This window comes from Pristiophorus japonicus, unplaced genomic scaffold, assembly GCF_044704955.1.
Source record: "Pristiophorus japonicus isolate sPriJap1 unplaced genomic scaffold, sPriJap1.hap1 HAP1_SCAFFOLD_2232, whole genome shotgun sequence".
Lineage (NCBI taxonomy): Eukaryota > Metazoa > Chordata > Chondrichthyes > Pristiophoridae > Pristiophorus > Pristiophorus japonicus.
Window position 1 is genome coordinate 6,883 of NW_027251943.1, and position 15,031 is coordinate 21,913.

Genomic DNA, 15,031 nt, shown 5'->3' on the forward strand with positions numbered 1-15,031 from the left:
GAAAGGGGTACTGAGGTTGAATGATCAGCCATGATCTTATTGAATGGCGGTGCAGGCTCGAAGGGCCGAATGGCCTACTCCTGCACCTAATTTCTATGTTTCTAAAGGGAGCACAGTTTTCATAAACTTATATACTTGAGTTTCGAAGGTTGTGAGGTGAACTAATTAAGCTCTTTATATGATAAAGTGATTTGACGGCATAGTTACAGGGAAACTATTTTCCCTGGTGGGAGAATCCTGAACAAGAGGGCATAATCTTAAAATTAGGGCAAAGCCATTTGAAATGAGGAAACACTTCTTCTGCTTTTTCTGCTAGCCCTCAACCCATTATTAATACATTGCCTCAGTTTCTCTCAAACATTTTTTTTAGAGATTGATATATGTCTTCATACACTTTTAATGCATCCTCTATCCTCTGAGCTTCATCTCGTATCTTTTTAGCGACTTCAGTTTTACTTCCTTTGCTAAGCTCAATGGAGTCTTTTGTTATAGAGTAGATATCGAATGCAACAAAGAATACTGACACAGCTCCTGAAACAGCTCTCGTGGTTTTGGACAGTGCCAGAGGAGTTCCACGAAGCAGTTGTTTTACATTTCCAGTTTCCTTTGCATACTTTGTATTTCGAACATTGTGACTCAATGCTGTCAATCTCTTGGCTAGTACTTTCAGGCCGGGCGTTTTCTTTAACACTTGTTTGGCCAGTACTGATGCTGTCGTATTAACGGTTTTCATGCAGATGGAACCAGTTTGCAATCCAGCTTTAACTCCAGGCCAATATGTTTTCCTACAATTATTGAAGACTTCCCTTGCCTTACTGACCCTTTGCTTTTCTTCACCATAATCACATTCTGCCATGTCTCCCTCACTGCATTGACTCAAGAATTGAAGATCACTGCCGATGTCTTTCAAACGTTTTGACATTTCTTTCATGTCACTTTTATACTGTTTGATGATCTCGTCTACTCTTTTCTGTTTCTTTGACTGCGTAACATATTCACTGATACCAGCTGTCAAGTTAGTGGCAGCACCGGCTCCACCAATGCCTGCTCCCACAGCAGTGAGCACCAAGGATGCACCGGCTGTGAAAGGAGCAGCAATTATTCCTGCAAGGCTTAGAATGCCTCCCACAGCATTTGCGGAAGATCCTGTGACATTTGCAATTGTTGCACCTTTGTGATACCGATCAATGCTGTTGGCAATCTCTTGTAGTTCACGTATGTGTCCGGTCATTCCACTTTCCCACTCAGGGAACTCATTTACAAAGTGCTGCACATTCTCAGCTCTCTTTTTCAGTTCAAGTTGGTCCCTATTGAGATTGAAAAAACAATTTTCTCAAATTTTTGCACTGTCTCACACACACTTAAAATTAAAATAAGATAAACTGATCTTTAACAGGACATAGGTGCAGGGAAGTTATGTGAAAACTCAAAAGGCCGAGAAGCTGATTTGTGCCTGAATTGAGGTGCGATTCTACGCAAACCTATAGAGGCCAGCTTCAGGAACAACAACTTGTATTTATATAGCGCCTTTAAACATAGAAACATAGAAAATAGGTGCAGCAGTAGGCCATTCGGCCCTTCGAGCCTGCACCACCATTCAATATTATCATGGCTGATCAGGCAAGTTCAGTACCCCATTCCTGCTTTCTCTCCATAGCCTTTGATCCCTTTAGCCGTAAGGGCCACATCTAACTCACTTTTGAATATATCTAACTGGCCTCAACAAATTTCTGCGGTAGAGAATTCCACAGGTTCACAATTCTCTGAGTGAAGAAGTTTCTCCTCATCTCGGTCCTAAATGGCTTACCCCTTATCCTTAGACTGTGACCCCTGGTTCTGGACTTCCCCAACATTGGGAACATAATTCCTGCATCGAACTTGTCCAATCCCGTCAGAATTTTATATGTTTCTATGAGATCCCCTCTCATTCTTCTAAATTCCATTGAATACAAGCCTAGTTGATCCAGTCTTTCTTCATATGTCAGTCCTGTCATCCCGGGAATCAGTCTGGTGAACCTTCGATGCACTCCTCAATAGCAAGAATGTCCTTCCTCAGATTAGTAGACCAAAACTGTACACAATACTCCAGGTGTGGCTTCACCAAGCCCTGTACAACTGTAGTAACACCTCCCTGCTCCTATACTCGAATCCTCTCGCTACGAAGGCCAACATACCATTTGCTTTCTTCACCGGCTGCTGCACCTGTATACCAACTTTCAATGACTGATGTACCATGACACTCAGATCTCGTTACACTTCCCCCTTTACCAATCTGTCACCATTCAGATAATAATCAGCCCTCCTGTTTTTACCACCAAAGTGGCTAACCTCACATTTATCCACAGCTTACTGTCATCTCAAACTTGGAGATATTGCATTCAATTCCTTCATCGAAATTATTAATGTATATTGTAAATAGCTGGGGTCCCAGCACTGAACCTTGTGGTACCCCATTAGTCACTGCCTGCCATTCTGAAAAGGACTCGTTTATTCCTACTCTCTGCTTCCTGTCTGCCAAGCAGTTCTCTATCCACGTCAGTACATTACTCCCAATACCATGAGCTTTAATTTTCACAGTAATCTCTTATGTGGACACTTGTCAAAAGACTTTTGAAAGTCTAAATACACCACATCCATTGGCTCCCCCTTGTTCACTCTACTAGTTACATCCTCAAAAAATTCTAGATTTGTCAAGCATGATTTCCCTTTCATAAATCCATGTTGACTTGGACCGATCCTGTCATTGCTTTCCAAATGCGCTGCTATTACATCTTTAATAATTGAATCCAATTTCCCCACCACCGATGTCAGGCTGACCGGTCTATAATTTCCAGTTTTCTCTCCCTCCTTTTTAAAAAAGTGGTGTTACATTAGTTACCCTCCAGTCCATAGGAACTGATCCAGAGTCTATAGAATGTTGGAAAATGACCACCAATGCATCCACTATTTCTAGGGCTACTTCCTTAAGTACTCCTGGATGCAGACTATCAGGTCCTGGGGATTTATCGGCCTTCAATTCCATCAATTTCCCTAACACAATTTACTGACTAATAAGAATTTCCTTTAGTTCCTCCTTCTCGCTAGACTTTCATTCCCCTATTTTTTCCGGAAGGTTATTTGTGTCTTTCTTAGTGAAGACAGAACCAATGTATTTGTTCAATTGGTCTGCCATTTCTTTGTTCCCCATTATGACTTCACCTGATTCTGACTGTAAGGGACCTGCATTTGTCTTCACTAATCTTTTTCTCTTCATGTAACTGTAGAAGCTTTTGCAGTCAGTTTTTATGTTCCTGCAAGCTTCCTCTCATACTCTATTTCCTTCCTCCTAATTAAACCCTTTGTCCTCCTCTGCTGAATTCTAAATTTCTCCCAGTCCTCAGTTTTGCTGCTTTTTTTGGCCAATTTATATGCCTCTTCCTTGGATTTAACATTATCCCTAATTTTCCTTGTAAGCCACTGTTGAGCCACCTTCCCCGCTTTATTTTTACATCGGATAGGGATGTACAATTGTTGAAGTTCATCCATGTGATCTTTAAATGTCTGCCATTGCCTATCCACCGTCAACCCTTGAAGTATCATTTGCCAGTCTATCCTAGCCAATTCACATTTCATACCGTCAAAGTTACCTTTCTTTACGTTCAGGATCCTAGTCTCTGTACTAACTGTGTCACTCTCCAACTTAATGAAGAATTCTACCATATTATGGTCACTCTTCCCCAAGGGGCCTCGCACAACAAGATTGCTAATTAATCCTTTCTCATTACACATCACCCAGTCTAGAATGGCCAGCCCTCTAGTTGGTTCCTCGACATATTGGTCTAGAAAACCAGCCCTTATACACCCTAGGAAATCATCCTCCACCGTATTGCTACCGGTTTGATTAGCCCAATCTATATGTAGATTAAAGTCACCCATGATAACTGCTGTACCTTTATTGCACGCATCCCTAATTTCCTGTTTGATGCCATCCCCAACCTCACCATGACTGTTTGGTGGTCTGTACACAACTCCCACTAGCGTTTTCTGCCCTTTGGTATTCCGCAGCTCCACCCATACAGGTTCCACCTCATCCAGGCTAATGTCCCTCCTTACTATTGCATTAATTTCCTCTTTAACCAGCAACGCCACCCCACCTCCTTTTCTTTTCTGTCTATCTTTGCTGAATATTGAATACCCCTGGATGTTGAGCTCCCAGCCTTGGTCACCCTGGAGCCATGTCTCTATAATCCCAATTTCATCATATCCGTTTACCGCTATCTGTGCAGTTAGTTCATCTACCTTATTACGAATGCTCCTCGCATGGAGACACAGATCCTTCAGGCTTGCTTTTTTAACATACTTTCTCCTTTTAGAATTATGCTGCAATGTGGCCCTTTTTCATTTTTGTCTTTGATTTTTCTGCCCAACTTTTATTTTTCCCCTTTCTTCCTTTTGCCTCTGACCTCATTCTACTTCCCTCTGTCTCCCTGCTTAGGTTCCCATCCCCCTGCCATATTAGTTTAACCCCTCCCCAACAGCACTAGCAAATGCTCCCCCGAGGACATTGGTTCCGGTCTTGCCCAGGTGCAGACCATCCGGTTTGTACTGGTCCACCTCCCCCAGAACCGGTTCCAATGTCCCAGGAATTTGAATCCCTCCCTCTTACACCACTCCTCAAGCCACATATTCATCTGAGCTATCCAGCAGCAGCCAAGTTCATGGCACCGTGAGTGGCTCTGCTGCACAGGAGGACAGGAAAAAGAGTGGGAGAGCTATAGTGATAGGGGATTCTATTGTAAGGGGAATAGATAGGCATTTCTGCGGCTGCAACCGAGAATCCAGGATGGTATGTTGCCTCCCTGGTGCAAGGACAGGGATGTCTTGAGCGGGTGCAGGCCATTTTGAAAAGGTAGGGTGAACAGCCAGTTGTCGTGGTACCAACGATATAGGTAAAAAATGGGATGAGGTCCTACGAGACAAATTTAAGGAGCTAAGAGCTAAATTAAAAAGTAGGGCCTCAAAATTAGTAATCTCAGGATTGCTACCTGTGCCACGTGCTAGTCAGAGTAGGAATCGCAGGATAGCTCAGATGAATACGTGGCTTGAGGAGTGGTGCAGAAGGGAGGGATTTAAATTCCTGGGACATTGGAACCGGTTCTGGGGGAGGTGGGACCAGTACAAACCGGACAGTCTGCACCTGGGCAGAACCGGAACCAATGTCCTAGGGGGAGTGTTTGCTAGTGCTGTAGGGGAGGAGTTAAACTAATAAGGCAGGGGGATGGGAACCGATGCAGGGAGACAGGGGGAAGTAGAATGGAGAGCAGAAGCAAAAGATAGAAAGAAGAAAAGTAAAAGTGGAGGGCACAGAAACCTAAGGCAGAAAGCAAAAAGGGCCACATTATAGCAAAATTCTAAAGGGACAAAGTGTGTTAAAAGGACAAGCCTGAATGTTCTGTGCCTCAATGCGAGGAGTATTCAGAATAAGGTGGACGAATTAACTGCGCAGACAGCAATTAACATATATGATGTAATTGGCATCACGGAGACATGGCTCCAGGGTGACCAAGGCTGGGAACTCAACATCCAAGGGTATTCAACATTTAGGAAGGATAGACAGAAAGGAAAAGGAGGTGGGGTGGCATTGCTGGTTAAAGAGGAAATTAATGCAATAGTAAGGAAGGACATTAGCCTGGATGATGTGGAATCGGTATGGGTGGAACTATGGAATACCAAAGGGCAGAAAACGCTAGTGGGAGTTGTGTACAGAACACCAAACAGTAGTAGTGAGGTTGGGGACAGCATCAAACAAGAAATTAGGGATGTGTGCATTGAACGTACAGCAGTTATCATGGGCGACTTTAATCTACATATTGATTGGGCTAACCAAACTGGTAGCAATGTGGTGGAGGAGGATTTCCTGGAGTGCATTAGGGATGGTTTTCTGGACCAATGTGTCGAAGAACCAACGAGAGAGCTGACCATCCTAGACTGGGTGATGTGTTATGAGAAGGGACTAATTAGCAATCTTGTTGTGCAATCTTGGGGAAGAGTGACCATAATATGGTAGAATTCTTTATTAAGATGGAGAGTGACACAGTTAATTCAGAAACTAGGGTCCTGAACTTAAGTAAAGGTAACTTCGATGGTATGAGGCATGAATTGGCTAGAATATACCGGCAAATGATACTTAAAGGGTTAACGGTGGATAGGCAATGGAAAACATTTAAAGATCACATGGATGAACTTCAACAATTGTACATCCCTGTCTGGAGTAAAAATAAAACAGGGAAGGTAGCTCAACCGTGGCTAACAAGGGAAATTAAGGATAGTGTTAAATCCAAGGAAGAGGTATATAAATTGGCCAGAAAAAGCAACAAACCTGAGGACTGGGAGAAATTTAGAATCCAGCAGAGGAGGACAAAGGGTTTAATTAAGAGCGGGAAAATAGAGTACGAGAGGAAGCTTGCCGGGAACATAAAAACTGACTGCAAAAGCTTCTTTAGATATGTGAAGAGAAACGTAGGTCCCTTGCAGTCGGATTCAGGTGCATTTATAATGGGGAACAAAGAAATGGCAGACCAATTGAACAAATACTTTGGTTCTGTCTTCACGGCGGAAAACACAAACAACCTCCGGAAGTACTAGGGGACCGAGGGTCTAGTGAGAAGGAGGAACAGAAGGATATCCTTATTAGGCGGGAAATTGATGGGATTGAAGGCCGATAAATCCCCGGGGTGTGATAGTCTGTATCCCAGAGTACTTAAGGAAGTGGCCCTAGAAATAGTGGATGCATTGGTGATCATTTTCCAATAGTCTATCGACTCTGGATCAGTTCCTATGGACTGGAAGGTAGCTAAAGTAACACCACTTTTTAATAAGGGAGGGAGAGAGAAAATGGGTAATTATAGACCGGTTAGCCTGACATCAGTAGGGGGAAAATATTGGAATCAATTATTAAAGATGAAATAGCAGCGCATTTGGAAAGCAGTGACAGGATCGGTCCAAGTCAGCATGGATTTATGAAAGGGAAATCATGCTTGACAAATCTTCTGGAATTTTTTGAGGATGTAACTAGTAGAGTGGACAAGGGAGAACCAGTGGATGTGGTGTATTTGGACTTTCAAAAGGCTTTTGACAAGGTCCCACACAAGAGATTGGTGTGCAAAATCAAAGCACATGGTATTGGGGGTAATGTAATGACGGGGATAGAGAACTGGTTGGCAGACAGAATCAGAGAGTTGGGATAAACAGGTCCTTTTCAGAATGGCAGACAGTGACTAGTGGAGTGCCGCAGGGCTCAATGCTGGGACCCCAGCTCTTTACAGAGTTGTTAAGCTGTGGAATTCCCTGCCGCAGAGAGTTGTTGATGCCAGTTCATTGGATATATTCAAGAGGGAGTTAGATATGGCCCTTACAGCTAAGGGGATGAAGGGGTATGGAGAGAAAGCAAGAAAGGGATACTGAGGGAATGATCAGCCATGATCTTATTGAATGGTGGTACAGGCTTGAAGGGCTGAATGGCCTACTCCTGCACCTATTTTTCTATGTTTCTATGCTATTCCTACTCTGACTAGCACATGGCACTGGTAGCAATCCTGAGATTACGACCCTTGAGGTCCTACTTTTTAATTTAACTCCTTGCTCCCTAAATTCAGCTTGTAGCATGTCATCCTGCTTTTTACCTATATCGTTGGCACCTATATGCACCACGACAACTGTCTGTTTGCGCTCCCCCTCTAGAATGCCCTGCACCCGCTCCGAGACATCCTTTACCCTTGCACCAGGGAGGCAACATAACATCCTGGTGCCTCGTTTGCGGCCGCAGAAACGTCTATCTATTCACCTCACAGTGGAGTCCCCTACCACTATAGCTCTCCCACTCTTTTTCCTGCCCTCCTGTGCAGCAGAGCCACCCACGGTGCCATGAACTTGGCTGCTGCTGCCCTCCCCTGATGAGTCATTTCCCCAAACAATATCCAAAGTGGTATATCTGTTTTGGAGGGAGATGACTGCAGGGGACCCCTGCACTACCTTCCTACTACTGAAATGCCTGCTGGTCACCCATTTCCTATCTATCTGTGTGACTTTTGCCTGCGGTGTGACCAACTCGCTAAACGTGCAGGGAGTCCGGGGCCCAGCGTCGGCGGCAGTCGGGAGCAGCGTCGAGGAAGTCCGTTGGTGAGTCCTATAAAAGGCACAGCTGGGAGTCCCGGGCCCAGCGTCGGCGGCAGTCGGGAGCAGCGTCGAGGAGGTCATTTGGTGAGGCCTATAGAAGGCGTGACTTGTGTAGCTGCAGGGAGAAGGCCAAAAAGAAGTAGAAAGAAACAGAAAGGTGATGTCACAGCCAAGGGGGTAAGTGATTGGCTGGTGATTGGTGAGTAGTTTTTCTTTTTTCTCTTCTGAAACAGTGAGTAAACTTTAGCATTGTTGTTGCCAATCTAAGGGTTAAGTCATGGCAGGACAGCTCGGTCACGTGTTATGCTCCTCCTGCACCATGTGGGAACTCAGGGACGCCTCCAGTGTCCCTGATGACTACGTGTGCGGGAAGTATGTCCGCCTCCAGCTCCTGACGGACCGCGTTGCGGAGTTGGAGCTGAGGGTGGATTCACTCTGGAGCATCCACGATGCTGAGAATGACGTGAGTAGCACATGTAGCGAGCTGGTCATACTGCAGGTAAAGGGTCCACAGCCAGATAGGGAATGGAAGACCAGCAGGAAGAGCAGTGCAAGGAAGGTAGTGCAGGGGTCCCCTGCGGTCATCCCCCTGCAAAACAGATACACTTCTTTGAGTACTGTTGGGGGTATGACTCATCACGGGAGGGCAGCAGCAGCCAAGTTCATGGCACCGTGGCTGGCTCTGCTGCACAGGAGGGCAGGAAAAAGAGTGGGAGAGCGATAGTGATAGGGGATTCAATTGTAAGGGGAATAGATAGGCGTTTCTGCGGCCGCAACCGAGACTCCAGGATGGTATGTTGCCTCCCTGGTGCAAGGGTCAAGGATGTCTCAGAGCGGGTGCAGTACATTCTGAAAAGGGAGGGTGAACTGCCAGTTGTCGTGGTGCACATTGGTACCAACGACATAGGTAAAAAAAGGGATGAGGTCCTACGAAATGAATTTAAGGAGCTATGAGCTAAATTAAAACGTAGGACCTCAAAAGTAGTAATCTCGGGATTGCTACCAGTGCCACGTGCTAGTCAGAGTAGGAATCGCAGGATAGCGCAGATGAATACGTGGCTTGAGCAGTGGTGCAGCAGGGAGGGATTCAAATTCCTGGGGCATTGGGACCGGTTCTGGGGGAGGTGGGACCAGTACAAACCGGATGGTCTGCACCTGGGCAGGACCGGAACCAATGTCCTAGGGGGAGTGTTTGCTAGTGCTGTTGGGGAGGAGTTAAACTAATGTGGCAGGGGGATGGGAACCAATGCAGGGAGACAGAGGGAAACAAAAAGGAGACAAAAGCAAAAGACAGAAAGGAGATGAGTAAAAGTGGAGGACAGAGAAACCCAAGGCAAAAAACAAAAAGGGCCACTGAATGTAAAGTGGCTGCAGGAGGGGTCAAAACTAAAAATCATGGATTAAAAACTAGTATTAAAACACTCTACCTAAATGCACGCAGCATTCGAAATAAAGTAAATGAGTTGACGGCACAAATCATTACAAATTGGTATGATTTGGTGGCCATTACAGAAACATGGTTGCAGGGTGGCCAAGACTGGGAATTAAACATACAGGGGTATCTGACGATTCGGAAAGATAGACAAGAAGGGAAAGGAGGTGGGGTATCTCTATTAATAAAGGATGATATCAGGGCAGTTGTGAGAGACGATATTGGCCCTAATGAACAAAATGTTGAATCATTGATAGATGATAGTAAGAGGAAAAAGTCACTGGTGGGCGTAGTTTATAGGCCCCCAAATAATAACTTCACGGTGGGGAAGGCAATAATCAAGGAAATAATGGAGGCATGTGAAAAAGGAACGGCAGTAATCATGGGGGATTTTAACCTACATATCGATTGGTTAACTCAAATCGCACGGGGTAGCCTGGAGGAGGAATTCATAGAATGCATACGGGATTGTTACTTAGAACAGTATGTTACAGAACCTGCAAGGGAGCAAGCTATCTTAGATCTGGTCCTGTGTAATGAGACAGGAATAATAAACGATCTCATAGTAAAAGATCCTCTTGGAATGAGTGATCACAGTATGGTTGAATTTGTAATACAGATTGAGGGTGAGGAAGTAGTGTCTCAAACGAGCGTACTATGCTTAAACAAAGGGGACTACAGTGGGATGAGGGCAGAGTTGGCTAAAGTAGACTGGAAACACAGACTAAACGGTGGCACAATTGAGGAACAGTGGAGGACTTTTAAGGAGCTCTTTCATAGTGCTCAACAAAAATATATTCCAATGAATAAGAAGGGCGGTAAGAGAAGGGATAAACAGCCGTGGATAACCAGGGAAATTAAGGAGAGTATCAAATTAAAAACCAATGCGTATAAGGCGGCCAAGGTTAGTGGGAAAATAGAAGATTGTGAAAATTTTAAACGACAGCAAAGAATGACTAAGAAAGCAATAAAGAAAGGAAAGATAGATTACGAAGGTAAACTTGCGCAAAACATAAAAACGGATAGTAAAAGCTTTTACAGATATATAAAACGGAAAAGAGTGACTAAAGTAAATGTTGGTCCCTTAGAAGATGAGAAGGGGGATTTAATAATGGGAAATGTGGAAATGGCTGAGACCTTAAACAATTATTTTGCTTCGGTCTTCACAGTGGAAGACACAGAAACCATGCCAAAAATTGCTGGTCACAGGAATGTGGGAAGGGAGGACCTGGAGACAATCACTATCACTAGAGGTGTAGTGCTGGACAGGCTAATGGGACTCAACGTAGACAAGTCCCCTGGTCCTGATGAAATGCATCCCAGGGTATTAAAAGAGATGGCGGAAGTCATAGCAGATGCATTCGTTATAATCTACCAAAATTCTCTGGACTCTGGGGGGGTACCATCGGATTGGAAAGCAGCTAATGTAACGCCTCTGTTTAAAAAAGGGGGCAGACAAAAGGCAGGTAACTATAGGCCGGTTAGTTTAACATCTGTAGCGGGGAAAATGCTTGAAACTATCATTAAGGAAGAAATAGCGGGACATCTAGATAGAAATAGTGCAATCAAGCAGACGCAGCATGGATTCATGAAGGGGAAATCATGTTTAACTAATTTACTGGAATTCTTTGAGGATATAACGAGCATGGTGGATAGAGGTGTACCGATGGATGTGATGTATTTAGATTTCCAAATGGCATTCGATAAGGTGCCACACAAAAGGTTACTGCAGAAGATAAAGGTACGCGGAGTCAGAGGAAATGTATTAGCATGGATAGAGAATTGGCTGGCGAACAGAAAGCAGCGAGTCGGGATAAATGGGTCCTTTTCGGGTTGGAAATCGGTGGTTAGTGGTGTGCCACAGGGATCGGTGCTGGGACCACAACTGTTTACAATATACATAGATGACCTGGAAGAGGGGACAGAGTGTAGTGTAATAAAATTTGCAGATGACACAAAGATTAGTGGGAAAGCGGGTTGTGTAGAGGACACAGAGAGGCTGCAAAGAGATTTGGATAGGTTAGGCAAATGGGCTAAGGTTTGGCAGATGGAACACAATGTCAGAAAGTGTGAGGTCATCCACCTTGGGGAAAAAAAACAAAAAAAGGGAATACTATTTGAATGGGGAGAAATTACAACATGCTGCAGTGATGGGGGTCCTTGTGCATGAATCAAAAAGTTAGTTTGCAGGTGCAGCAGGTAATCAGGAAGGCGAATGGAATGTTGGCCTTCATTGCGAGAGGGATGGAGTACAAAAGCAGGGAGGTCCTTCTGCAACTGTATAGGGTATTGGTGAGGCCGCACCTGGAGTACTGCGTGCAGTTTTGGTCACCTTACTTAAGGAAGGATATACTAGCTTTGGACGGGGTACAGAGACGATTCACTAGGCTGATTCCGGAGATGAGGGGGTTACCTTATGATGATAGATTGAGTAGACTGGGTCTTTACTCGTTGGAGTTCAGAAGGATGAGGGGAAATCTTATAGAAACATTCAAAATAATGAAAGGGATAGACAAGATAGAGGCAGAGAGGTTGTTTCCACTGGTCGGGGAGACTAGAACTAGGGGGCACAGCCTCAAAATACGGGGGAGCCAATTTAAAACCGAGTCGAGAAGGAATTTCTTCTCCCAGAGGGTTGTGAATCTGTGGAATTCTCTGCCCAAGGAAGCAGTTGAGGCTAGCTCATTGAATATATTCAAGTCACAGATAGATAGATTTTTAACCAATAAGGGAATTAAAGGTTATGGGGAGTGGGCGGGTAAGTGGAGCTGAGTCCACGGCCAGATCAGCCATGATCTTGTTGAATGGCGGAGCAGGCTCGAGGGGCTAGATGGCCTACTCCTGTTCCTAGTTCTTATGTTCTAATGTTCTTATGTTCTTATCCACGACATCCTTAGCATCATGGATGCTCCAGAGTGAATCCACCCGCAGCTCCAGTTCCATAATACGATTTGTCAGGAGCTGCAGGTCAACTTTGGGGGATTCAATGGCTTACTTTTCTCCATCATCTGAAACGGCGTGCCCGTGTGGCTACGCGTCTGTCAACTCTCCAGGAACGCCCGAAGTGTGTGCCTTGCTGTACCGCCTGAACGTAACTCTCTAGGCCTCATGCATGCCTCTGTTAGGCACGGTTTTGTCTTAAAGAGTCGAACAGACCTGGGGCCGCGTGAATCCACGACAAGGGCTGGTAATTATATCCAGCATACACGTCTGGAAATCCCCAAGACCGCCAACGTGTTTGTCTGCTGAGGTACTGCAAGTGTCCAAGACACAGGCTAACTTCTAAGTGTGGGTTCTGACCAAACCGGGAGAGGGGTTTAGTGAGAAGGGTTTCCATTATCTAGGCTTAGATTCTGGGAAAGGGGTTGGTTCAGCGTAACCAACAGGGTGGATGTTTCGTCTGTTTTAAGCTAGTGTCCACAGTCACATACTCTTTAAGCCATAAGCAAGAGGAGTTGGGGTTGTCGTTGTGTGAGTGGAATAAAAAGGAATCGATCTTTGACCAACCTGAACTATTTTGTTTTGTCTGAGTCAATTATAATCTATCCATAGTAACTCCTTAGGTCCGAACTTGGGGGTTGTGGGGCTTGTGGTCCGCGGTATAATTCGGAAGACCAACCGAGTGGCATCTGTTCATGGCCGGGTTACACAGTAATCCCGCTGGGGACGCTTCGCATCAGGCATAGGAGAAGACCTGTCTGACCTTGGTCTCTGTGTGGGACTACCCGGTAATCGACGGGCTAGGCAGGAACTATTGGCAAAAGCTCCTGCCGTCCAAAAGGGAAAACCCGAACCGGGGAGTTTTAAAGCATGGGTCGACTCAAGGGAGGGGCATAGAGACATTGGGCACACAAAACACCCGACACTCTGACATCTCAGAAGGTTAACGCCACCATCCCTAGGATGGCGAGGCAGCTAGCTCCACAGCTTGGGTACCCTGGGTGGGGGCGGGAGGAGTTGGAGAAAATAGAGAAAGAGAAAGCACGTCAATAGATTTAATATGTAACTGTATCATACGCATCTGTACATACCAATGATCTTCTGTATTGAGTTCCTTGTCTGTTAAGGAAATGGCAAAAAATTAGCAATTTTTGGCAAAATCTTGCACAGAAATCAAAGAGAAATTTCCGCACAGAGTATCTGTTCGGAGCAGATGAGTTTCTTGTATGGAGGGGATTCAACACAAAAAAATTAATGTTCATCAAGATAAGCAGCACAACTTCGCGTTTGGGGTATTTTACCCTGAGCAGGGAGGGTGTGTTTGGGGCATTTTACATTCAGTAGGGAGGGTGTGTTTGGGGTATTTTACACTCAGTAGGGAGGGTGTGTTTGGGATATTTTACACTCACTAGGGAGGTTGTGTTTGGGATATTTTACACTCAGTAGGGAGGGTGTGTTTGGGATATTTTACACTCACTAGGGAGGGTGTGTTTGGGATATTTTACACTCAGTAGGGAGGGTGTGTTTGGGATAATTTACACTCAGTAGGGAGGGTGTGTTTGGGATATTTTACACTCAGTAGGGAGGGTGTGTTTGGGATATTTTACACTCAGTCGGGAGGGTGTGTTTGGGGTATTTTACACTCAGTAGTGAGGGTGTGTTTGGGATATTTTACACTCAGTAGGGAGGGTGTGTTTGGGATATTTTACCCTGAGTAGGGAGGGTGTGTTTGTGGTATTTTACACTCAGTAGGGAGGGTGTGTTTGGGATATTTTACACTCAGTAGGGAGGTTGTGTTCGGGATATATTACACTCAGTAGGGAGGGTGTGTTTGGGATATTTTACACTCAGTAGGGAGGGTGTGTTTGGGATATTTTACACTCAGTAGGGAGGGTGGGTTTGGGATATTTTACACTCAGTAGGGAGGGTGTGTTTGGGATATTTTACACTCAGTAGGGAGGGTGTGTTTGGGATATTTTGCACTCAGTAGGGAGGGTGTGTTTGGGATATTTTACACTCAGTAGGGAGGGTGTGTTTGGGATATTTTACACGCAGTAGGGAGGGTGTGTTTGGGATATTTTACACTCAGTAGGGAGGGTGTGTTTGGGATATTTTACACTCAGTAGGGAGGGTGTGTTTGGGATATTTTACGCTCAGTAGGGAGGGTGTGTTTGGGATATTTTACACTCAGTAGGGAGGGTGTGTTTGGGATATTTTACACTCAGTAGGGAGGGTGTGTTTGGGGTATTTTACACTCAGTACTGAGGGTGTGTTTGGGATATTTTACATTCAGTAGGGAGGTTGTGTTTGGAATATTTTACACTCAGTAGGGAGGGTGTGTTTGGGATATTTTACACTCAGTAGGGAGGTTGTGTTTGGGATATTTTGCACTCAGTAGGGAGGGTGTGTTTGGGATATTTTACACTCAGTAGGGAGGGTGTGTTTGGGATATTTTACACTCAGTAGGGAGGTTGTGTTCGGGATATTTTACACTCAGTAGGGAGG

General features: G+C 45.0%; 1 protein-coding gene across 1 annotated transcript; it reads right to left on the bottom strand.

The window, feature by feature from the left end:
* Nucleotides 1–343: 343 nt before the first annotated feature.
* Nucleotides 344–13,642, bottom strand: LOC139245584 (apolipoprotein L3-like). Its single transcript, XM_070871193.1, has 2 exons — nucleotides 13,618–13,642; nucleotides 344–1,307 (listed from the first exon to the last, which is right to left on the bottom strand). The coding sequence occupies exon 2, from the start codon at nucleotides 1,229–1,231 to the stop codon at nucleotides 344–346; it is 888 nt and encodes a 295-aa protein (XP_070727294.1). The 5' UTR covers nucleotides 1,232–1,307; nucleotides 13,618–13,642.
* Between the last annotated feature and the right edge of the window lie 1,389 nt (nucleotides 13,643–15,031).